At 41.8% G+C, this 25932-nt stretch overlaps 1 protein-coding gene across 2 annotated transcripts in view; it reads left to right on the plus strand.

Moving 5' to 3' along the window:
- Positions 1–25932, plus strand: part of Nck2 (NCK adaptor protein 2) — a 133807-nt gene that overhangs the window by 85000 nt on the left and 22875 nt on the right. Inside the window, exon 3 of one of the 2 annotated variants that reach the window (XM_055607793.1) lies at positions 10177–10415. In XM_055607793.1, coding sequence (XP_055463768.1) covers positions 10190–10415 — 226 coding nt within the window. In that variant the 5' untranslated portion in view covers positions 10177–10189. Of the gene's footprint in view, positions 1–10173; positions 10416–25932 lie in introns of both variants that reach the window. The other variant, XM_055607786.1, reaches the window with a different exon arrangement.

Here is a 25932-nt window from a genome sequence, read left to right on the forward strand (position 1 = left end):
CATAAGCTTTTAAAGCAGCGTGAGAGGCTGAGGAGGGCTGAGAGGTCAAGAGGGCTTGATACTCTTCAGAGGGCTACAGTTTGTTATAGCCATCTGCAATTCCAGTTCAAAGGAGGTTAAGTACCCTTTTATGGCCTGTAGTTACCTGCACATGCAGCACATGCATACTGTCTCTCTCAGCCACACACACACACATGCACACACACACACACACACACACACACACACACATGCACAAAATTTTTAAAACATTTAAACCTTTGGAATTTTTTACTTGGTTGAACCATTCTAGGGCATGAGCTTCTTGTATGACAACATTCTATCATGCTCTCAGAAAGTTGGATGCTTTTGCTAGACCCTCTGCTTAACTAGCATAGTCTTTGATCTTTTTGTAGATGCCATTCTGTAAACATCAGGATTTTCATGTCAGAAGATCTTGTGTACTGGTAGTTTTGCTGAAGGCTGAGAACTTTTCCTGTTGTTCCAGCATTCCACAGCCTATCTATAAATTGTAGGATTGATGAAAATAAACACATATGTTTATTTTAAATGCTAGAATTTTATTAAAAGTATATAGATTAATTTTTTTAACCAGGTAGACACTGAATCTCAGTGTCTGTACTTGAGCATATCATGTGCTTTATTAACCTTTAATCTTTTTCTTTAAATCTATTCCAGGATAATCACAATCACTTGCTGGAGAACCTGGGGAGCAGCCTGTGAATGTGGGAGGGGTAAAAATGGGATTATGGGAACTATATGGGAAGTGGTTAGATTTAAAGTACAGTTTCAAGGCCAGCCTGCCTCCAGTGTTTCCTGGTAGCGGGGTAGGGAGAGAGAGAAATCTGAGTTAGGAGTCTCAGATTTTTGGCCTGACACTTGGTGAGTGGTTTTATGGCATTTCATTTACCAGGATGGGGATCCCTGTGCAGACAACTTGGGAGTTTTTGTTGTTTATTACATTGATTTTTTTTTTTTTGTTTGAGTGGAAGAATCTGAATTATTTTAGACATATTAGATGTAAAGCATACCTTGCAGATCCACATGGAGATATTATCTAGGCAGCTGAGTGTAGAAGTCTTGTAGTAGGGAAATGGAGCTGGAAAACAGCGTGTGATATATAAAGTTAAGAGAGTGGAAGGTTGCAGAAGGATTGAGCATAGCTGCTGCTGTAATGAAGACCATTCATAGAAGTGAGGTAACGTGGAAGTGATAAAAGCCTTGAAGAGAAGATGGATGGGAGAGCAGGTAGAAAGCTTTTGGAAGTGCTTTGTGTTGCTGTATATAGGAAGGAGATGCTATGGGTAGGGGGTACTATTATGTGCAGTATGAGATCATTCAGAAAGATCTTTAGCCAGGGGAGCTGAGACAGGTAGCTTCCATTTAAGAGGTGGACCACCTCATGGCGCACAGGCAGCTCACCCCATTAACAAGAGAGACTGGAGTTTTTCCATATACAGCAGTGATGTATATTCTTCTCTTGTCTCTTCACCCTTTACATCAGAATACAGAAAGGTGAGAAGATTAGAGTAGGTGAGAAGAAAGGTTTTAAGTAGAGTTCTGGGCACTTGAGTCAAGATCACAGCATAGCTCATTACATTCTGCAGGGCCACGACCCAGGAGCTAGCCTGAAGTAGCATAGAAGTCTGAAAGTATTTCTGCTTTGTTGTCACCCCCACCCCCAAAAAAGGAATCTTTACTTTGTAAAAGATGTGTGTATACAAGTAGGTATATACAGTGCTGGGTACTTCGGGTTCACAGAGTCTGTGACAGGGTGGAAGATTTAATGAGCATGGAGCTGCTTCACAACAAAACAATTATACACAAATGCAGGGTGCTGGGGTGCACCAGCCTTGGGGTGGAGGCACTGGCTTCTGCAGCCACAGTTGACAGGTGCTCAGCCAGCCTTGCTGCTGAGTGCACTCGATACTCTGTGGCGAAGAGTGGTGCCTTTCTTCCTCAGCCCAACAGCCAGGACTCACGAGTAGGAGAATATCATTAAAGTTCTAATGGAAGGTCATTCTACAGAGCACCTGACCAGCTCTCTTCAAAACAGGTGAAGTCTGGGCATTGTAACTGTCAGGAGGCATCCAAGAAGCCTCAATGCCTAAGCTAGGATCCTCCATTGGAGAGAAGTTGCCAGTCTCAGTAGTATATATTGGTTCATTAATTATAATAAGTATATTATGCTAATGCCAGATATCAATTAGAAAGAGAACTATAATTTTAATTAGCATATAAACTTGAGCATAAATGCTAGAAACTTTTATTTCCTCATTCTGATGTCTTGGATTATAGGCATCTTTCTGTAGCTGCGACAAAATACCTGAGGTACATATAAGGGGGAAACATTTATTTTGCAGTTTTAGAAGTTTTCAACCAATAGTTGCTTCTAGGCTTGTGTGAGACTGCATATCATGGTAGAAGACTGCATTATTTATAATGAAGCTTCTCCCCAGCCCATTAGGTTGTGAGCCCTTTTGATCCATCCCTACCCCAGGTCACCTCTGAATAGTGCTGCAGTAAGGCTGAGTCTTTGACACCTGAGCATTTAGGAGCCTTTTGACCATCCAGACTATAAAAGAATAGTATCTCATTAAATGATACATTCAGTGGAATTAACAGGCTCTCCAGAATTATTTGTAGATGATCAGTGTACAAGTTGGCCTGTGGTAGCTCATGTCTCCTCACCTTGCTGAGCAAATGGGAGAAGAGTCCCTTTTCCCAAAGCCAGGTACCTACAAGGGGCTTGTTATGATTCCTCTCATTAAATAGGAAACTCTAAAACTTAGACAAGTCCTTAGGAATGTAGGAAGAATCATGTGAACACACTGAACCAAAGTGACCTTGAACATCACAAGACCTGGATAATAAGGCCTATGCATTTCTGTGTTCTGCTTCTGTCTAAGTCCTGTTTCCAAATTGCATGCATCATGAATAGTAGGTGGTAAGGGAAAGGGCCAGGTTAGTGTAGCTGAATTTGCAGTGTAGCTGATGTGGTTTATAAGATGTTTAAGTAATGGAAGTCACAGCTACTTTTATGGTTATGGAAACTGAATAACAAGGCTCAATAAACTCCTAAAAAATGACACCTGCTCATTAGATATACATTGTCTGAGAATTCTTCATGTGCTCTGGTGTTGTCGAAGAGGCCAAGTTTCACCAAAGCTGATCTAGTTCGTGTTCATAGATGGGTATTCCTAGTTACTTTTAGTTCACTCTGCTCCGTTATTGAGATGCCCTCCAGTCAGGGCAGAGCTCTAACACCTGTGTTGCTCACAGTTTACATAAAATAGCTGTGTTGAATTAGCAGTGATTATACTGACTGCTGTCTGGACAGCACACAGCATCCAACACCCAGCCTTCTCTTGGTGTCTAAGCTGCCCATTGAGGGCATTGGAGAAGGTTAGGAAGATGGGCAGGCTTGTAGCCAGAGTAGTAAATTATGTGGAAGTAGCATTTGCCAGGTTTTGAAGTGAGTGGCATACATTCTGTTTTCTCTGAAAAGCTTTCCAGGCAGTTGTGGGTTCTGTTGACTTGGGTTTAGTCTTGGAACTGCTACATTAGCAGGCATTTCAGACCCACCTGTTAAGGTAATTAGTTCCTTATTCACTGTTTCATCTGGTGGAGGAGGGGAGCTTGATCTTACTGTAAAGATGTAAAGTGGAAGACATTCACTTAAACTAAAATAATGAGGGAGGAAGGTGCAACTGGAACTTTTACTGACAGTATAAAACTTTTTATTGAGATAATTATGTGTTAATAATCCTTTAAAGAATGCAATAAAAGGGGGCTGGAGATGTCTCAGCAATTAAGAGTACTGGTATTTTAACTGTCTGTTTTTAATAGTGACCTAGTTATAGTTATTTTTGAAATATATTCTGTTTAAGGTCTCTGGGCAATTTGAAATTCCCTAGGTATAAGCTTGTTATCAATATTAACCACAGTGGGAACACTGGGAGAAGGGAGCCTCTCTCTAATAAAATATTAAAACCACAAATCCTGTCCTAAATCATCCCCCAGGAGATTAGGGCCTAGTGTTTCTCCCTAAGTAATTCTACCTATTCATTTATCAAAAGAAAAATTGAATTTGGCTCTTGTTTATCAGCATCCATCTTCCCCTTCAGATTTGCTTTTTAGAAAAACAGCAAAATTCTACTTCCAAGTTACACTAACAGAGAGTAAGAAGAGTAAACGAAGCCCTGGGTTTGTGGAAAGGACCTTCTGGTGAGTCTGAACTCCAGACCCTCTGCCTTCTAACTTTGTGGACTGATGAGTTACTGAGAACTCCTGAGCCTCCATTTCATCATTTCTAGATGCATCTGTATATAACATGTATTTCAAAAGGTTCTTGTGAACACTTGATATGTTCATCCTTATGAAACCCTGTGACATGGGGCTCAGTTGACTGTCACCAAGCACCCTTTGACCATGCAGGTGCTGCCTGGCACTCACCCCTCTGTGGCTGTACATGGAAAGGTCTATTGTGTCTTTCTCTTTTATTTGTGGTGTATTTTTATGTTTTAGAAAGGCCTTGACTGTTGTCACAGCTTAATTAACTGAGTGAGAGTTGGAATAGATTCCATATTGTATCCTATTTAGGATTAAAGTATATTAGTTGTAATTAGTGACAGAAGCCACAACTGGCCTTTCTGTTTCTCTACAGAAGACTACAGGTCCTGCCGAATGCTGTCACATGAGTTGGCATCTGCCAGGTGCATCTACATGCAACTTGAGAAGTTAATCAAAAGTGTTAGTTGTTTGTAAGACCTGTTCGTGAGTCGGTCTCTTTAATACAAATGGGCTTTCATAGAAAAACATCAAAAATCAGGAATACTGCGATAAATGGGTGAGAACATAGGAAGCTCACCTTTCAGAAAAAAAAAAAAAAAAAAAAAAAGACTCCTCACTGAGATCAGCCTCCTAAATTGCTGCCCACAGTAGCAGTGTCCCTACTTCTCTTGTGGTTCTAAAGTCAGAGTTCTTATAAGTCTCACTAGGTGACAAAAGGCTACACTCCTGGAGGCTCTAGAAGAACTGTCTTTTCCAGTGTCTAAAGACAGCTTCATTTCTTGGCTGCAGCATAGCATCTTTAAATCTCTGTATGGCTTTCCTGCCTCAGACTAGCAAGGATGTTGGTAGCTATCCAGAGCCTGCTGGATCATCCAGGGTTATCTCCTCATCTGAAGAGGAGCAGAGTTAGTGACCTTACTTTCTGTGGCCATGTAATCCAACAGATCCTTAGGTGCACTCTGTAGTGCGGACATATGCTTACCATATCTTGCAAAGCCTGTGTTGAGTTTTGGTGAGTTGATCAGTTGTAATCCTCCACCACCCAAGGCATGATATATTGCGTAAAAAGAAAGGAATTCCAGAGATACTCCATGAAGTTGTTACATGATTTGAATAATTCAGAATTTGTTGAAAACTGACATTGGGATGACACCTTTCTCTGTTTGGTCTCAATTTGCACCCTTCACCCCCTGTTTTAGTCTCTGTCAGTATCTTGCTTACAGATACACACTCTGGTATGTCTGTATACACATGCACACAGATGAAATTTTTCTGATGTATTAAATAAGTCAGTATCTTGCCAGTAAAGTGTTAGGCTCATTTTGCCCTCCTGCCTATGTATATATTTTAAATTTTGTTTGTGATATACTGTGTGTTTTTTTTCTCATGTTAGGTTGGCAGTCCTCCAGTAGTTATATTAATCTTTATTAAAACCTTTAATAATCATTAAATGTTATTTCTTTTTTAATAATATTTTTTCTTTGAGATTTTTCATGTGTTTGGATCATATTCACACATACCCAGGCTACCCTTTCCATCCTCTCTTTCCTTTTTCTGAGTTTCCCTCCTCCTTTTCCTCTTCTTCCTCTCCTCTTCTTCCTTCTCCTCCTCCTCTTCCTCTCTCGCTGCCTCCTTCTCCTCTTCAAAGACCCATGGAGTCCAGTTTGTGTTGCCCAACAGATTTGGGAGTTATAGTCCTGGGTGAAGATCCTTGCTTTGTAGCTACACAAGCTGCTTCATCTCTGATTCCCAGTGTCCTCAAGTATGCAGCCAAGAGTAGATGGTGGCCGTTCTCAGGGTTAGGATGAGCATCAAGTATCAGAATTTACTTCCTGTATCAGGGCTTCTTAAACTTTTCCGTTTATAACCTCATGTCACTGGAGAGCATGTTTGCACACTAATGAGATGAGTTTGTTTATTTTTACATGAGGAATTAAATCTCTACTTAATATTTGGTTTTGCAGGATGAAGATAATCTTTAACATTTTTCAAAGTTGATATTTTTATTTTATAATCAGCAATTCTGAAATCACTGCTTCACATACAGTATACAGAAATATCAAAAATGTACATAGGACCATGTCTGAAATTGTTGGAGATTCTGTTGGAATTACCAGGCCTTAGTTTATCAACACTGTTCTATGAAGCTTATGTTGGCGACTGAGCATATTTAAGAACCAAACATTCTAACATGATACAACCCACAGCAGGAGACTGTTATGTCTTCTCCCCCATAATTAAACCATTCTGTTTCTTTAAAAGCAGAAGATTTTGTTCAGACAGGAGGATTCTCAGTCCAGTCTGGAATCTGAGCTGAGGTGTTTAGAAGCTTGGTTAAGTTTGTGTGGTGTATTGCACATGCAGAGCCAAGGCCGCAGGGAGGTTTGTGATTCAGCAGGGTGAGGACCACCTCAGGCTGTTACTTACTTGATTCTGAATTGCATTGTGGTTGCACATTCGTAAACCTTTTATTGTTGTCAAATGGTTCGTGACCTTCATACTTTATGCAGCTCCTTCTAGGTTTCCAATAGACAGTTTTAAAAATTGGGTCCTAGATAGAACATTCTGCCTTTGTTCTTGTTGTGTTCACAGATTTGACCTAAGGAGTACCTTTAGGAATCAGTTAGTGCTCAGTTTTGTTTCATGGGTCCATTCTAAAGCCTGTAAAAACTACTTGAAAAGGATTTTGGGGTGGGGACACAGGAGAAGAAAGGAAGGTGTCCTGTTACCTGGCTCTTTCCAGGAGGTTATGATATGATTGGCAGAGGAAGGGCCCCTGAGAAGTGCCATCTCCCACAAAGGGAGAAAGGATTTATTTGGCTTTATAGTTCAGAGGAAGACAGTTCTTCATGTCAGGGGAGGCAGGACTCTGGAAGCAGTGTGGTTTGTGGCCTGACCAGGAAGGAGGGAGGGGATACTGGGGCTCAGCTGCCTTTCTCCTTGTGTTCTCCTTTCTCTTGGTATTCAGTACAGGATGCCAGCCCATGGATTGGAGCCACCCATATTCAGGGTAGATCTTTCCTCAACTAAACATCTCTGGAAACACCCTCATAAACATGTACAACATATCCCTGTGCCTCATTAATGCCCTAAGAGCTTTTTAATCCAGTCAGGTTAAACTAACTACCAGAAGACCACCCCTTATGAACTTGGCATCCAAACACACCACTTAAATTGTCATATTTTACCCCTGGCCCCAGTAGCTCGTGGCTTCATAGTCCTATTTCAACAATGTTAAAAATCCAAAGTCTTTTCCAAGACCCAAGACAAATCTTAACTATGAGCTCCTATAAAATAAAAGAACAAGTCACATACTTTCAATATATGGTAACAGAGTAGGCATAAGAATTGGGGCATAGCAAGGAAAGATCCCACCAAATCAAGACTGAAGCCCAGCCAGACAAACACCAAGTTTTGCATCTCCATGTCTGGCATCTGGGGCTATTGGTGGCATCTGGCCCCTGGACCCCCAGAAAGTACATGTGACTTTATCTCTTGTATAGCTGCACTCAGTGCCTGCTGCACTCCTTAGCAACTGCTGCATGTTTCTGGTCTCTCCAATACCCTGTGCTGTGGCTTAGCAGGAAGCTGTGTTTTTACAAGCCTCATGCTTTCAGCATGCACTGAAATAAATGCACCCAAGCCCTTCCATGACCACTGTTGATGCAGAAGGGATTCAGCGGGACGCTTTGGCTGGCTAGATATCAACTGATTTAAATGATCTGTTTCTATTTAAAATCATTTTGGAAATTATATAATTCAGCAGCAAACCTGGCATTTAAATGGAATTCCTTCTGAGCCTCATTTCTATTACTGCTATTGTTCCTGTTTTTTTACTTTAAAAGAGATGCCTACCTTAATTACTTTCAGGTCTAATCTGACAGAGAAATCAGATGTGTGAGCTACAAGATATGCATTGGACGTCCTTTGACTGCAGGTAGCTATTTGTCTTCAGCTTTGAGAAGAACTTTGTGTAAACTCCACCCTCTTGGATATTATGTACATTTTATGCATGATTCACAAGGATTTTCTTCTTTCCAGATGATTTTTTTATCCCCTACTGTGAAATTTATAAGTGAGAAGACATGTATTAGTCTTATATGCCTGAATATGGTAGAATGTTACATATTCATGCCTCCATGGGTCAAGGGCATGGGTTTCCTCTGTGACTCTGAACTCATGGTGTATGATCAAGAGAACTTTGTCAGGAGAAGAGAGGGGGTTTTGTCAAGTGTCTTATCATTGTTCCTTCTATAATTGAGGGGCACATCCAGTCAGTAGAGGGACTGAATATTCATTTTCCTGCTGCAAGAACACTTGTCCATCCTCTCCCTGTGAAGGGTGCAGTTGCTGAAGTAGGTGGTGCCAGTATGTGTTGTGTTCTTTCCTATGTATTACTTCCCAGATTGACTTCATTATATTTGTGTCATAGCTGTTGTTTTAATGAGCTGTATTTTGGAGTAGTTTTAACGTGTGTTTTGATCACAGACGTGTCTTGACATGTATTTGCAATTATGATTACATGCATTCACCATCTTTCTGCATTTCTTGCTTCTACCCGCTCCCCGCCTCCCACTGGTTCTGTATCTCCACAGATATTTGTCTTTCCTCGTATATCATAGAGTGAAATTGTTATTCAAAACCTAGTTAGGAGACAGCAAGGCAGACTGTTAGGGGGTCCTACAGCAGAGTCAGGAAGACAGAGTTCAACTCCCCATATGAGGATAAGTGGGAGTTCACAGCCAGAGGAGGAGAAATGTAGTGGGGAGGTTCCTAGATGAGCCCACCTAACAGGATTCTTGCTGAAGGAGGCCAGGTGACCAAACATCACCTGCAGCATGGTGGGAGGCAAGGAACCTGATCAGTATCAGGGGTGGAGGATTTTTGCTTACACCTGGGTGAAACAGAGATGGACACAAAAGCTACAGAGAGCAGGGTTCTGGGGACTTCAGTAAAGTTTGATCAAAGGATGCCCCTCCCCCCATGTCCAAATCCACATGCCCAGCCTTTCTGGCCTCACTACCTGCTTTCACTTCTAGGAGAAATCTGCATTTCTTCCCTCTCTTTTCCCAGCACTTAAATATTCCACTCTCAGGTAGACAGTTGGTTTATCTGTTCATCTACTGACATCTTTGTTATTTCCCAATTTGGGCAGTTGTGAATAAAGTGGCCTACATATCTAACAATGTGCTTTTTATGGATATCAATTTTCAAGAAAAAATTCATATTTACAGGAAAGTTGTAGAGTTATTTGTGTAGTATGTTCTATACAATTATTAGCCCTTAGCTAATTTCTCTAGTGTTAACATATTACATTGGATTGTCAAAACTAATTAACATGGGTACAGTGCTGTTGCCTCGGCTTTGCTTACATTTCAACCGTGTTTTCACAAATTTTCTTTCTCTACTCTCAGTCTCAGGGTACCATGTTCCAGTAGTAGTAAATTAATTTGAATTTGAGTTTATGGGAGTAGTTTGGGCATGTTGTATTTACTAAACATCTTCAGAGCCCTCAGCATATGCTGAGAACATGAGTGTAAGCCTGTCAGCGGCAAGGGGCAGGTGTTACTCGTCAGATGAGCACCTTAATTATAAGATTGTTATTTTGAGTGGTTTTACCCCAAAAGTTTGCATCTGGCTTTGATAAAATGTGCAGCACAGTTAGTGCATGGAGAAGGGCTGCAGGCTTTGGTTACAAGATGCTATTTCTCAGCAGCACTGGAGCTTACAAGAAGGACGTCTTAAGGGCAAGGGTTTCAGGGGACTGCAGGAGACTGGAGGCAGTGTGGCCACAGAGGTTGTCACTAACTAACTTTTCAAATCTCCAGAGGACGAGGTGTTTCAGTAACTAATGAGCTTCTTTAAATGTTTTGCTGGCAGAAGGACTCCATGAAAGATGACAGAAGAAGTCATTGTCATAGCCAAGTGGGACTATACAGCCCAGCAGGACCAAGAGCTTGACATCAGAAAGAACGAACGACTGTGGCTGCTGGATGACTCTAAGACGTGGTGGCGGGTGAGGAATGCCGCTAACAGGACGGGCTACGTGCCTTCCAACTATGTGGAGCGCAAGAACAGCCTGAAGAAGGGCTCCCTGGTGAAGAACCTCAAGGACACACTAGGTGAGTATCCACACTTCACCTGGAACGGCTAGACCACTGCTGAGAACATGGGGCAGCATTGCTGGTCAGCTGCTGGGGGGGAATTGGGGGTAAGTGCTAATGTTGATAGCCTCCTACTTGGGTTTTATAGTAAGATCAAGATAAAGGCTATCCTTCATTTTCTGGATAATTTTTACAGTTTGGAAGCTTGGGTAAATTGTCTCTTCTATGTGCTATGGAACCCTACACAACTGTCTTATCTCCTTGTATCCAAACTGTAAAGAACCCTGACTTAGAATCATGACAAGTTCATAGCTTTTCCTGTCAGGGCACCAGCCCTTTTCTCTTACTAGCTCCTGTGAACACGCCATCATAGGTGATAGGATATTTTTTCCCACAGTTTCAAGCAGTTAGTTGATGTGTACCTAGGTTGATTAGCAATATGACATCAGAAGCCTCTCAAATGCCCATAAGCCCTGTTCAGTTATCACATTCTCTGTTTTTTCACATTCGTGTCTCTTTTCTTCCTCTGGTGTATTTGTTCACTTTCTGTCACTGTAACAAACTGCCTGAGTTTGGATGACTTTATTTTTTTTAATTTTTCTTAATTACAGTTTATTATAAAGAATAAGGGTTAATTTGGCTTACACTTAAGGTCCAAAGTGGAAATTTGCCTTCCTGGAAAATTTTCATTGTGGTATCAGTATCATATGGCAAGAGACTAGAGGAGATAGAGAATTGTATGGGTGTGTGTGTTCCCTCTGTAAAGCTACCAGTATTTATGCACCTTCTATCATCCAAAGGCCCCACCTCTAAGCACTATGATAGGAGCCAGTTTCTTCCTTCTTACCACCTCTCAGTGGGGATTAAATTCAACACAGGAACCCAGATAAGGAGACAGATTCAAATCCACTAGCACCTAGTCAGACAGGAAATCACTACAGCCATGCCGAGTGTGCACATTGTATTCACCAACCATAGTCCCTGCTACAAACTAAGATTATGGTTGGGAGGGCTCTGGAAGGACAACTGAACTGAGCTGGCAGCTTACAGTTGTTGCCTCCATGAGTACATACATAGTTCTTTGTAGGCAACAATGCCAGCTTGTCATTTCAGGTTTGCTGTGGAAGTGGGCCAGCATCCTCACCTAAGCTAAGTATATGTAGGCTTTCTGTGTGTTACTAGAAGAGATTAGTTTCATTGGAGGGGGGACAGGGTGAGGGAAATATGAAAAGAAAATCACACTGAATGTGTTGACTGTGGCAGGGTCCCCATCTTCTTTCTTGTGTAACCATGAAGGTCTGCACTCACTGCTCAGTGGGTGAAGCTTCAGTTCATCATTGGGAGGTATTTTGTGTGGTGGTTGGAGTTTTCTCAAGATGTCTGGCTAATATAAACTCTGAGACTGCTGGAGAATTCCGTTTGTTATTAGCATTCTAGGTCTTTTTCCACTAAACTCTCACCCCTGGGTATTCTTTTTCTTTGCTTGAGAATGTCTCTAGAAAGAAATTGTCCCTGTCCTATTCTTAGGACTCATAATTTTAAGTATGCTAAATAAAGCAGTGAATGGGTCAGTGCTTTAGTGTTGTTCTGAGAGTCCTGGGCGAATTTTCCAACCTCCTAAGGACATACCCTCTGTAGTAATGTTGAACAGTGTCGGCATCTTTTGTCTTAAATTTTTTGTTTTTTGTTTTGTTTTGTTTTGTTTTTAGAATACTATAAACCACAAAATGCACTTGACTTGGAAGTAGAACAAGTAAGACCCTTGAGGTCATGAAGCACTCCCCAAGTGGCTGCCTGTTGACTTTCTTAGGAGGAAAGATAAAGCCTTAGGTTGGAGCTCCAGGCCTCTTCTTTGCCCAATGTGTTCATATTTCTCCCAAGTGTGATCATTTCATCTTGTTTCATACGTCTAAGTAACAGTGCAAACCAGCACATCCCCACCCTAGTGCTGGGCCTGTTCCCCGTCCCCAACAGACTGCCACCTAGCCCTGCTGGAATGCTTAGACTGCTAGAGAAGGCCAATTCCATTTTTGGAGAACACAGATTGTTAGAAAGTGCTTCCTTAAATAGAATCAAAATTTTACATTTCTCAAACTTCCTCCCCTTGGCTCTGCCTCTGCCCTCCAGGGCTATGCCAAGCAGAACAAATCTCCCAGTGAGTGACAGCTCTTCTGTGAACTTCCGTCTTAATTTCAGCTATGTGTTCTTTGGAAACATTTCCATTAAGCATAAAAGATGACAAAAATACAGATAAAACTGTATTTTTATAAATGTTTTAGATATCCATATTTATTACCAGGAGTTGATTTTCATACCTAAGGGCTTTTGGTGGTCAGGGAGAAGTGGCCCCATTTATTTTTTCTATATTTTATATGTGCATAAAATGGGGACACATGCGCTACAACACATATGTATGAGTCATAAGACAACCCATGGCGGGTGTTCCTTCTTTTTACTATGTAAGTCTCAGGGATTGAACTCATTGGGTCTTTAGATTTTTGGCAAGCACCCTTGTCCATTGAGTCACTTCACTGTCTTAGAGCTCATTTTTAGTATTTGTATCACTGTTTGTCTTGATATATCTGTCATGATCACCACTGCCGTTGCACAAAGAGGGACCTTGTTATCTGAGCACAGGCTTCCTATTAAAGCAGTATCTAGAAGGGGAGGCACTTTCACTACTGATCTCCGTATGTAATAGCTTCTCTCTCCACAGCCTGTCTTCTACCAGTTTGTAGGCCACAGATAGGTGAGAGTGCTTTCTGTAGTTTCCCTGTCTCCCAGAAATCTGTTTTAATATAAACCTCAGAGACTAAATGTTTATGGCTTCCTGTTTAGTTACAGATTGTGACGTGTCCTCAGAGTTAGATCATGCATTTTAGACTGCATGTGAGGAATGGAAAGTGTCCTGCTGTGTGGAGGGATCCAAACAGTATTGACCTACATTGCATCCCTTAGCCATCTTGTAACTGAAAGGTGTCATTTATCTGGAATTTATACTTCTGTGGGAATCAACCCAAATCTGAGGACCATGGTAGCAGTCCCATAGTTCATGCCTTGTTTGAAGTAAATTGCACAGGCTTTACCCACAGAGGCACAGTGCTATGAACTAGAGCTTCTATCTATGAGGGAGGAAACAGTGGCTCTGTGTGCCTTGGCTCTGCTGAACTTGGTTGCAAACTGAAGTCTTGTCACACACATTATTTTCTTAGAGCCACTTAAAAGCAACAATATATTTGACAAAAACATCTCTTGAAAGTATTAAAAGTGTTCTTTTCTTTTAATAATTTGTAGTTGAGTAAAACAATCTTATATTTTCTTTTGTGAGGGGAAAACATTTATCTACTCAGTCTCCTTTCATGTTCAACTCCTGGTCATGAACAGTCAAGGACATGTTCCCATACAGAACAAGGAGTGATTGATTGACAGGAGCTGATTCTGCTGATAGTGTCCTCACATAGCTCTGAGCTTAGCAGTGAGTCAGCCCAAGCTGCTTTCTGGCCTTGACATGCAACTTGATCTGTATAACTACTGTAGGGTAGACATTGAAAGCCTAGATAAATAAAGTGAAGACACTTCTCCCTGGGAGATAATTCTCAGAGATTTCTCCTCCAGGGCCTCCAGTGCAGCTATTGTTTCCATTCTGATTCTAGCTAGAACCCACCACAGTTCCAAAGGAGTTGAGTCTTTTCTAGGTGATTATGAACAGTAGAAGAATTGAGCAGAAGCATTATAGCCTTTGCAGGGAATGAGAGGAAACTGAGGATGAAGAAAGGCAGAGGTCAAGAAACATACATGCCATGATTCAGACCAAAACAGGAGACTGGGGAGGCCTTAGAGCAGGGCCCATGGACGGATCCAAGGGTAGGCTGGCAAGAGAGGTTGAAACCTGTCCCCATGCCTGCAGATGCACTGAGGTTAGTGATATCTGGATGCTTGCCTCATGGGGTGGTGCATGTTTTCTTTGCTTTCACCAAGTTCCTGTATAGGAGCCCTCAGGTCATAGGATATTTCACTATCAGAGGATCCAGCCTGCTCTGTGAGCCCTCTGGCAGACAAGAACAAGAATGTATACATTGAAAAGTAAATTTTACAGTGAGTTCTTAGAGGACAATAAAAATATAATGCCTCTGTTAAGGAAGAGAAATTGCATTATACTTATCAATGAATTTCACACCTCTATCAGGTTTTTTTTTATTTAACTTTTATTAATTATACTTTATTCATTTTGTATCCCCCCCATAAGCCTCTCCCTCCTCCCCTCCCAATCCCACCCTCCCTTCCCTTTCTGCATGCATGCCCCTCCCCAAGTCCACTGATAGGGGAGGTCCTCCTCTCCTTCTTTCTGATCTTAGTCTATCAGTTCTCATCAGAAGTGGCTGCATTGTCATCTTCTGTGGCCTGGCAAGGCTGCTCCTCCCTCAGGGGGAGGTGATCAAAGAGCAGGCCAATCAGATTATGTCAGAGGCAGTTCCTCTTCCCATTACTATGTAACCCATTTGGACACTGAACTGCCAGGGGTTCTAGGTTATCTCCATGAATAGTCCTTGGTTGGAGTATGAGTCTCTGGGAAGTTTCCTGTGTTCAAATTTTCTTGTTCTATTGCTCTCCTTGTGGAGTTCCTGTCCTCTCCAGCTCTTGCTATTTCCCACTTCTTACATAAAATTCCATTCACTCTGCCCATCAGTTGGCCATCAGGCTCAGCATCTGCTTTGATAGTCTGCAGGGCAGAGGCTTTCAGAGGCCCTCTGTGGCCGGTTTCAAGGTTGTTTCCTGTTTCTTCTTCTGGCTTTCAGAGGCCCTCTGTAGCAGGTTCCTAGATTGTTTCCTGTTTTCTTCTTCGTCTGATGTCCATCCTCTATGCCTTTCAGGATGGGGATTGAGAATTTTAGTTAGGGTCCTCTCTTTTGCTTAGTTTGTTTGGATGTACAGATTTTAGCAGGTTTATCCTCTGTTGTATGTTTATATGAGTGAGTATATACCGTGTGTGTCTTTTTGCTTCTAGGACAACTCACTCAGGATGATCCTTTCCAGGTCCCACCATTTACCTGCAAATTTCATGATTTCCTTATTTTTCATTGCAGAGTAATACTCCATTGTATAGATGTACCACAATTTCTGCATCCATTCTTCAGTTGAGGGGTATCTGGGCTGTTTCCAGCTTCTGGCTATTACAAATAAAGCTGCTACAAACATGGTTGAGCAAATGTCCTTATTGTGTACTTGAGCCTCTTTTGGATATATGCCTAGGAGTGGTATGGCTAGATCTTGAGGAAGCACTATTCCTCGTTGTCTGAGAAAGCGCCAGATTGATTTCCAGAGTGGTTGTACAAGTTTACATTCCCACCAGCAGTGGAGGAGGGTTCCCCTTTCTCCACAACCTCTCCAGCATGTGTTGTCACTTGAGTTTTTCATCTTGGCCATTCTGATGGGTGTAAGGTGAGATCTCAGGGTTGTTTTGATTTGCATTTTCCTAATGGCTAATGAGGTTGAGCATTTCTTTAAATGCTTCTCTGCCATTCGATATTCCTCTACAGAGAGTTCTCTGTTTAGCTCTGTTCCCCATTTTTTAAGTGGATTACTTGGTTTGCTGCTTTTCAGCTTCATTGGTTCTTTATATATACTGGATATGAGTCCTCTGTCAGATAAAGGGTTGGTGAAGATTCTTTCCCAATCTGTAGGCAGTCGCTTTGTTTGGATGACGGTGTCCTTTGCTTTACAGAAGCTTTTCAGTTTCATGAAGTCCCATTTATTGATTGTTGCTCTTAGAGCCTGTGCTGTTGGTGTTCTGTTCAGGAAGAGTTCTAGGGTATTCCCCACTTTTTTTTTCTAGCCGATTTAATGTGTCTGGTTTTATGTTGAGGTCTTTGATCCACTTGGACTTTAGTTTTGTGCAGCGTGATAAGTATGGATCTATTTGCATTTTTCTACATGTAGACATCCAGTTGAACCAGCACCATTTGCTGTCTTTTTTCCTTTGTATGGTTTTGGCATCTTTGTAAAAAATCAGGTGTCCATAAGTGTATGGGTTTATTTCTGGGTCTTCTGTTCGATTCCATTGATCCACTATTCTGTTTCTATGCCAGTACCATGCAGTTTTTATAACTATTGCTCTATAGTACAGCTTGAGATCAGGGATGGAGATACAATAAAAGAAGATCTTTTATTGTAGAGGATTGTTTTAGCAATTCTGGGTTTCTTGTTATTCCATATGAAGTTGAGAATTTTTCTTTCCAGATCTGTAAAGAATTGTGTTGGCAATTTGATGGGAATTGCATTAAATCTGTAGATTGCTTTTGGTAAGATGGCCATTTTTACTATGTTAATCCTGCCAAGCCATGAGCATGGGAGATCTTTCCATTTTCTGATATCGTCTTCTAATTCTTTCTTCAGAGACTTGAAATTTTTTTCATACAAGTCTTTGACTTGCTTGGTTAGGGTTACACCAAGGTACTTTATGACATTTGTGGCTATTGTGAAGGGTGTTGTTTCCCTACTTTCTTTCTCAGCCCTTTTGTCTTTTGTATACAGGAGGGCTACTGATTTTTTTGAGTTAATTTTGTATCCGGCCACTTTGCTGAAGGTGTTTATCAGCTGTAGGAGTTCCAGGTAGAGTTTTTGGGGTCACTCAGGTATACTATCATATCTTCTGCAAATAGCGATACTTTGACTTCTTCCTTTCCCATCTGTATCCCCTTGATCTCCCTCGACTGTCTTAGTGCTCTAGCAAGGACGTCCAGCACTATGTTGAAGAGATATGGACAGGTTTGGTCTTAACGTGGCAGACCTCCCTGTGCAATAGATTAGGAACCATCTCCAAGTTAGCATTATGGAATGCTGGAGAACAGTCTGACTAGGACCTAATTAGCACAACTTCAGTGAGGTCCCAGGTTAGATGATAATAATGAATAAATGTAAATTCCCCAGTTTGAGGGATGTCATTGTTTGTAGTATTGGGGTGATGAAATGTGCTCTCAGCAGCTTAGTCTCAAATGGGCCCTGGAAACAGGGTTTCTGTTGCTTGCTGTGCATTAAGAGTGTACAGACCCACTTAGGGAGTTCTTTAGAGACTATCCTAGGACTAATGGCATCTCATGGTCAAAGGGATCCTATGACACAAGCCCCAAGCTCTGTAGGAGCATTTGCAGCAATGTAGTGACTTCAGTTTGGAATTAGCCTCTCCGAGACCAGACAATGTTATGAGCATGGACTGTGATTGAATGTGAGACATGGGAAAACTGCAGGAACCCATGCATTCTTCTGATTCCTCATCAAAATGATACCCTGCCTGATTTGGAACTTCCTCTGTGTCTCTAAGATAAGAGCAAGGAATGCCTGGTGTTTGCTGTACCTAACCAGGCTGTTTTTTAGTCTCTCTTTCTCTTTCTAGTTATTACAAATATGGGGTCAGCAGTAGGCTCCCAGCTTCTATCTCAGTTCCCATGTATGAGAAGACTATTAAGTTTTCATTTAGGCATCAGAACAATATCTCCTATTGTGATTGTAAATGTTCTCACAAGTCTCAGTAAGACATAGCTGTTTGTAACTGTTTGGTTCTGGGAGATGAATTCAGCAGCCTGGCTCTCATGGAGATGGACTGGGAGGGGCATGACCTTTGGACTTCTCTTCTAAGCCACTGTATTTCCTACAAGTCACTTCACAAAATAAAAAAAACAGATGTTTTTTATAGTAAGGATGACAGTGTAAATGCATGATATGATATGATATGTTCAGATGAAACAGAGTGCCTGATCAGATGCTACTTCATCTGGTTGGATTTGAAGTCAAGGCCTGAACTTCAGCTGTTTGAGGCGTATATAATTGGGATATGTCTTGGTGATCCTCATCTAAGCCGTAGCATTGTCTCTGCCTGGACTATTGGATATTAGGGCTGAATTGCACAGCTTGGCAGCCTCCTGTGGTGTAGTTGTTAGGAGGAGGAAGACTCCAGAGCAGCTCTCAACCTTCCTAATGCTGCAACACTTTAACATAATTTCTTGTATTGTGAACAAGAAACTAACATAGTTTCTTGACCCAACCATAAAATTACTTTGTTGCTACTTCATAACTGTAATTTTCCTAATTTTATGAATCATAATTCAGATATTTGATATGCAGGATATTTGATATTCGGTCCCTATGAAAGGGTTGTTTGACCCCTAAAGAAGTTATGAACCACAGGTTGAGAACCACTGTTCTAGAGTCTTAGAATACCAAGTACTTGCCAAATATGGGGACCAGAATCTGTATTTATAGCACCCACATAAAAAGCAGGTGGGCATGAGAGCCCATTTGTAATCCAGGGCCAAGCTGCCTAGCTAGACTATTTGAATTGATTAACTGCAAGTTTAGTGAGAGACCCTGCTCACTAAATATAGTGGAGAGTTATTGAGGAAAGCAACCTCTTACCTCCATACATGTGCAAAAGAATTTTTCAAGAAAATTAAAAAGGAATGACTCTGGGCTGGGTTAAATCTTGAGATGGGGTTTTAGCCAGGTCATAGGGAACCTGAACAACAGCTGGCTATAAGGTCTAGATATGGAAGGACCTATAAGCCAGAGGACTGGAATGAGTCAGTGTTCAGAGCAGCCTATACAGGGTCCCAGGACAGAAGGCTTGGAGGATTCCCACTTTGCTAATAGAGATGACTGTTATATGGATGGTAGGTGTCCTGACCCTAGTTTTCATGCTGGGACTGTAGAGGAATATATCTATTTTCAGAGGCTGGGAACAGGGTCTCAACATGACACAAAGATGACTCTCCAAGCCTTGGGCTCAGTAGTGAGCATGGGGAAGATAGTGTTGCTTTGAAGTGACTCTTCCAACCTTGGTGCCTCAATATGGAACACAGAAGCATCAGACCTTCATAACTTGGGGATTCTGAACCAGAAGGAGCAGCAGAATGACAAAGAGAAATGGGGAAACTGAAAGAAAAACTCAGCCTGGAGAGGGTAAGACCTGTATGAATTGAGTGGAGAGCAGGTGCTTGGAAGAAATGACAAATGATACACTCCTGCATGACTATTAAGTTTGGGGAGCTCACAATCTATGTTTTTGTTGCTGCTAGAACAGAGTACCTCACACTGGTTGCTTTTTAAGGAAAATGAAATGTATTATCTAGGTTTGGTGGCACATACTTGCAGTCCTGCTACTTGGGAGTCAGAGGCAGGTAGATCAGAAGTTCCTTGGAAACATACCGAGTTTGAGGCCAGCTTAAACTTCACAAGGCTCTGTTTCAAAAGAGAGAGAAGGAAATGGCTTACCTGGTAAGAATACTTGCTTTAGTACCTGAGTTTTAAGCCCCAGGGCCCATGTAAAATGCCAGGCATGATTGTAAGTATGTACGTAACCCTAGCATTGGTGGGATAGGAGGTAGGGTGGGGAGGAGCTGGGGCTTGCTGGCCAATAGCCTAGCTCCAAGTTCAGTGAGAGACCCCGTCTGAAGAGAACAAGGCAGTAAGTGGTCGTGTAAGGTGCCCAACGTCTTCCTCTGGCCTCCACATGTACACTACTGTTTCTACCCAGAATGTGTCACTGTACGTAGTTCTGGAGGCTGAGTTGTGAGACAGAGTTGCTTTGTTCCTGTGAATTTCAGATTTTAGAATCACGTAAATCATTTTTATCTGGTGACTACAGCGGAGACCTGATACTTATGAGATGGAACATAAGTACCTCAAGCCAGCCTTTTGATCATTTTCTTTTTTTGATGACTGGCCTTCAATATCCAGTCTTCTTTAGTATATATATTTTTTTCCTCTCTGGACATGGTTTTGGCCTGCAGAATGCAGAACTTCTGAGCTTTGTTAAAACCTTGTGAGCACTTGATGGGCACCTGCTCCCTCTATCTTTGCAGGTGACTGAACAGTTAACACCAATAGAATATTGCCAGGGAGGGGTAACAAAAGACCACATCCTGTTACTTAAAAGCCGTTACCGCTTCATTCCCTGGCAAAAAGGTCTAAAGAACTTTATGATAGTGTGCAGGTGGTACAAGGGTGTGGACTCTCTCTCCTCCCTCTCCGAAGCCCAGCAGAAAGCTCACACAGCAGAAAACCTAGGTCAGGCCCCAGCTAACCTCAATGTGTTTTCAGGGAATGGTCAGCAAGGCCTGTTTTTGCACCAGTAAACCACTGTCACCCTTCCATGGGTCTGAAACTTCACTTAATCTTTGCCTTATCCATAAGAGGAAAGGGAGCATCCTTATTTTTCAGGAAAATATTGGGCCTCAAGAGTCACTGTTATGCCCAAGAACACACAGTAAGTCATGAGGTTGAAATTCAAATCCAATGAAGCCTGACCTCACTCTCTACCATTCTTCAGTCTCTTGGGGGAACCCCATGGGGAAAGTAGTGAGCTGCCCTATTGATTCCTGTAGGCTGTTCATACTAGGGCCTTGGTTTCTCCCTTGCTGCACCCACAAAGTTGTTTTGATTTGCTAGCCTTAACTGTAGCCCCTCAAGTGTTAGCAAGCAGCTATTTCAGCAGATATTGGCTCTGGCCCAAAATATTCACTTAATAACTGTGCCCACTTCTTTAATGTCAGGCGTGCAAGTAAGGCATTCATTCAAATGATTCATAAGCTGAGTACCCCAGGAACACACATTCTTATAAGTTGATTTGTATTCTGACATCATGGGTCTTGTATTGGTGGACGTGTATACTATTTCCAGCCATCCTTGCCCTTCACAGTTCTCAGCATGATACTGGTGTCTGTGAACAGGTAAGCCTTATAATTATAATCCCTTTTGAGTTAGTATGCCTATTGATATTGTCATTATTCATGTAGCTTGTTAGTGTAGCCATTTCTAAGAAAGGCAGTCTTGCAGCAGACATCCCTGTATTCCAGCCCTTACAGTCTTTCCACCCTCTTTTCTGTGGTGTTTCTTGAGCCTTTTTTTTTTTTTTTTTTTTTTTGCAAGAGCTGTGCTGCCAATGAATCAGTTGGGGCTGTGCTCCATGCAGTCCATTGGTCTTTGCATTGTGTCTGTCATTTTCTGTGATGGTCTCTAATATAGAGCATTTAGCCCTGAATCCATATACACACAAACAATGAAAATTAGCAGATTGTATATATGTACATATATATGTATATATTTATGGGCAAAGAGAAAGAGGCTATCAATTTAAAATGGACAGAACATGGGAAGGGTTGAGAGAAAAGGGAAAGAGAGAGTGATCTAATTATATTTTAATAAAAAATGTAAAAAAAAGAAAAAAAGGAAGAAAGCACATCCCCTGGGGTCTCTTGGCTCTGAAAAAAACAGTTAGCATATATATCTAATATTTTGGTGTGTGTGTGCATTTCAGTTAGGTTGCTTGGATGGCCCACAGTTCTCATTGGAGTTAGTGCAAAGCACATGGACTCTTTCTGTAGGGTTTCTGACAATGGCCAGAGCATTTCAGTTTTTTTTACAGTACTTGTACTTCTTGGTTCTTTTGGGGTGCTTAGAATTTTGAGTACTTTTTTTGTTCTGTTAAGGGAGATGTTGATCTACGCAGTGCATTTGTTATAGAAGTCCTGGGCTTTTCTGTACTGACTGTTCTTTAGGAATGAGAACAATGCTGCTAGGAAGCCATGGAACATGCTTCCTAGCCAAGTCACTCTGTGGTGCTGCTTCAGTGAAGAACAGGACAAAACCCAATCCACCCTGGAAAACTTGTATTATAACATTAAAAAGCAAGATCTCAATTCCATCTCATATGTCCAGCTTCTCAAAGTCTGTTTGTCATGACTTTACCCTCTTTGTGGTGTAATATCTACCATTGTGCAAGCATGAATTAAAAATAATTCATTGTAATTTAGAATCCATTACAACTCTATCTCACCAGATTGTTCACAATAGAAACAGGCTGTCATATGTATTACTCCTGGAATACTATGGAAGCTTCTATAGTGCTGGCTGCCAGACACTCAGAATAAATTCAAATTTGTTTTTGTAAGTCATACACTTCCAAGTATTTAGAACCAAAAATGTAAAACAACTTAGAGCAGATTAGTGGGAGGATAATTAGAAAATAAAGACAGATTGTTTTGTTGAAAAAAAAAAAAACCTAATAGGACAGAAGCTAAGAGAGATCATGAGGTGTGGGAAGGGTGTGTACCTCAGAAAACTTGGAGAAGCAGGTGTGGAGCTAACAGTAGAGTGTGAGAACCGTGTTGCTCTGCCCACTGGTCTGTAGTAGCCAGTTGTGAAAATTATCAGAAGTACTGTTGTGTTTGCATGAGTATATGTAGGTCTCTGTTCTTGTCATTATTCATACAATACAGTATATAAGCTACATAGCACTTATTATATTTAGTGGGTAATTCTTGACTTACACTATGTGGGAGGATGTGCACATGTTCTGTTCTATGCAAATACTCTGCCATATTATAGAAGGGATGCAAGCGGACACGATATTGGTAACCATGGCGGATCCTGGGGATCCTGAAGATTGACTGTCTTTCTGGATAGCTAACATGTTGATTGTTTCTTATAGTCTCACCATGTGGCAACTTTCTAAAGAGCTCCCCCTCTGAGCAAAAGAGTTAATTCAACAGTGGAACAGAGGGACATAAACTAAAAATGCCCTAGAATAAGTAAAACCATTTTACCATGTTTCCCCATATGGCTTACATTTGTTGTTAGCTTTTCTCCATATGTCTGAAATGGTCCTTTTCTCTACTGATGTGTTCCTTGGTGGCCAAGGCTCCTTAGGGCATTGCTAACTGGCACCATGCCGCCATAATGACTGCTGGGACCCCACCAACACCACCTCCACCATCGCCGCCACTGCCACCTCCACCACCATCACCACCACCACCACCCTGAACTTCTGCTGGTTCTTGCTTTCCTCTGGGCCTGGCCTTGTGTTCACTGTTGGTGCTATGGAGAGGGTAGGTGGGCATCCAAAGGCTCCTCCTTGGTTCACAGAGAGCCAGGGTCTACTTAGTGGGCTCAGACAGTACAGTTGCTGCTGGGTACTTTTTTATCTGTCAGCCAAGGTGATCACTTGTGTTACCTTTTGCCTGGATCAGTGGTTCTCAACCTGTGGTCTGTGGCCCCTTGGAGGGAAGTGTCGAACAACCTCCCTAAGGCCATCCTGCATATCAGATATTTACATTATGATTCATAACAGTAGCAAAACAAAACAGTAGCAAAAGTATGGTTGTGAAGTAGCAATGAAAACAGTTTAAAGGTTGGGGATCACCACAACATGAAAAACTGAATTAAAGTGCATTAAAGCACTAGGAAGTTTCAGAACCATTGGCCTAGAGGTTGGCCCTCTAGGCTGTTGTTGTTTCTCTGCTGCTTCTGAATTCACAGGTTCTGCAGTTGCGCACAAGCCATTGCTGTTCTCTCCAGCTGTGGAACCCACTTTGCAGGTAGTTATTGGAAATTTTGAGGCGACACCACCTGTGTTTCTTCAAGGACATACGGCCAGGGTAATGGCTATTTGGAGGAAATTTGTGTGTTTGTTCGTTTGATTGTTTTAGGAAACACAGCTGTTAACTGGTTGACTTCTAAAATTTACAAGTGGGTGTTTGTGAGTAGTTAGTAGTAGCATGTGGTTATTGCCTTGCTACAAATTTAACTTGATTAGATCTATAATATCTAACCTAGTATGCTAAGTTGAAATATAGCATTGACAAGAGTTAGCTATGTGGCCCTCAAAAGGACTTCGAGATCCACTGTTGCTTTTATATGTTGGGTTTTTTTTTCCTATGTAGATAATTTATGGGCTTTATGTTGATTTTTAGAATATACCTCTAGATCACTATGCTGCTTTGTCACTTTCACTTTGCTCTGAAAACCAGACCGTTGAGGATTAGACAAAGCAAGGAGCAAAGTCCTTATGTCCCAGGTGGGCATAGTTGACTGTAGGCCTCGCTGGCCGAGGGCTTGGAGGCAGGAGCCCAGGTCCCTGGAGGACCCAGCATTGATCACTCTGTCTGCTTCACCCAGAATAGCAAGTAGTATTGTCCAGCTACCCTGAACAAGAAGAAATGATGCCTTTCTTCTCCCAACACTCAAGCCTTTTATGTGTAGGTTGAGCAGCTTCTCTCTGATTATTTCTGAACTTTCTGGTGTATAAGCTGCTTCTGACCCTGTGAGCAGAAGGAAGGTGGCATCTGCCCCTGAGTGTGACTGTAGGAAACAAATTCATGCAGCTGTAGGAGACCTCAGTTGAGAAAGACTTGCCTCTGCCTTTCTCTAGTTTGTCTACCTCTGACTCTAACTGTAGCATTAACCATTCAAAACCCTTGATCACAGTAAACCCCTAGTCAACTGCCACATGGGTTCTTGCTGTGTGCCTGTCACTTAAAGCCAGGGCTTTCCCCAGCTATTGGCACTGCCCTCCTCACCATCTGTATCTGCTACAAATGATGATGGAGAACAAAAGATGTGCTGTGGAATTCCCAAAGCCAAAAGCGAGGCAACATAAGAGGTGTATTCCAAATGTGACTTGCACAGTCCTGCAGGAGTGGCCTTTGCCTGTGTGTTCCCCAAGACCATTTACTTATTTTAATTTGAAATGTTTAACTTTTCTGGATTGAATACAGTCTTAGAGCGCTAAGGCGTGTGTTCAGCTTTTGCTGGTGGTTTGACACTTGCATTCGTACTGAAAAATGTCATATGTAGTCTGTGCCACATTTCATACACTTTTTTACGTATTCAAAATATTCATCCTCTTGGATTGAGTGTATGTGTTGGGAGGTGCTGAATATGTATTTTCATTTGAAAATTGTAATGAGAAATTAAGGTATTTTCATTGGCTTCTGTGTTACTATTTGACATTTGCATTTGTTTAAAAATTTCTCTAAATTATTTTTCCCAAGTATAAATGTCTAGACACATTACTTACCTGCCTGCTAACAAAAGAACATACTTCCATGTGTGCTGGAAGTAGACATTCAAGTTCAGAGCCCTGTGCATAAGGAACTGTGTGATTATGGGGAGAACCCTTTTCCCCAACACCTCTTTCCCCGAGCTGGCTCTTGTTGCAGCTGCCTAGTAGAAGAGGGCACAGAGAAGTCAAGTGGTGACAACTCTCAGCCAGCTCACAAACCTCCCTTTTTCTTCCTGTCCGTAGCATTCAGATCTGAACTTGGAAGTTTTTATGGCTCAATATAGTGATTCATTCTAAGGCACACATGCATAGAAAGAGATCACCATCAGTTCCACAGTCAGGAGAGAAGAAAGAGGGTCCAAGTCAAGAATTAGTGGAACTTCTTGTTGGCTGCACCTTCCCACCCTCATAGACACTCAGTAAGATTTTGAGAAGGAAGAGCTTAAGGACAAGGCTGTGAAGTATATGCTAAGGAAGGGGGTTGACCTGCTAAGGCTCATCAGCAGTGGTTTAGAAGGGCTGGTAATGTGTATGAAATGGCCATGGTGAGATAGGAAAGTGGAGTTCACTAATTTAGCATGTGCAGTTTTGATGGATAAGTGACCCTAAAAATGTACAGGGAAGAAGTACATACAGGATAGCTTCCTCACAGGGTGCTCCATTGCTGTGTTTAATGCTCTTGACAAACCTAGAAGCTCAGCA

Source organism: Psammomys obesus, unplaced genomic scaffold (genome assembly GCF_907164565.1).
Source record: "Psammomys obesus unplaced genomic scaffold, mPsaObe1.curated_primary_1811, whole genome shotgun sequence".
Classification (NCBI taxonomy): domain Eukaryota; kingdom Metazoa; phylum Chordata; class Mammalia; order Rodentia; family Muridae; genus Psammomys; species Psammomys obesus.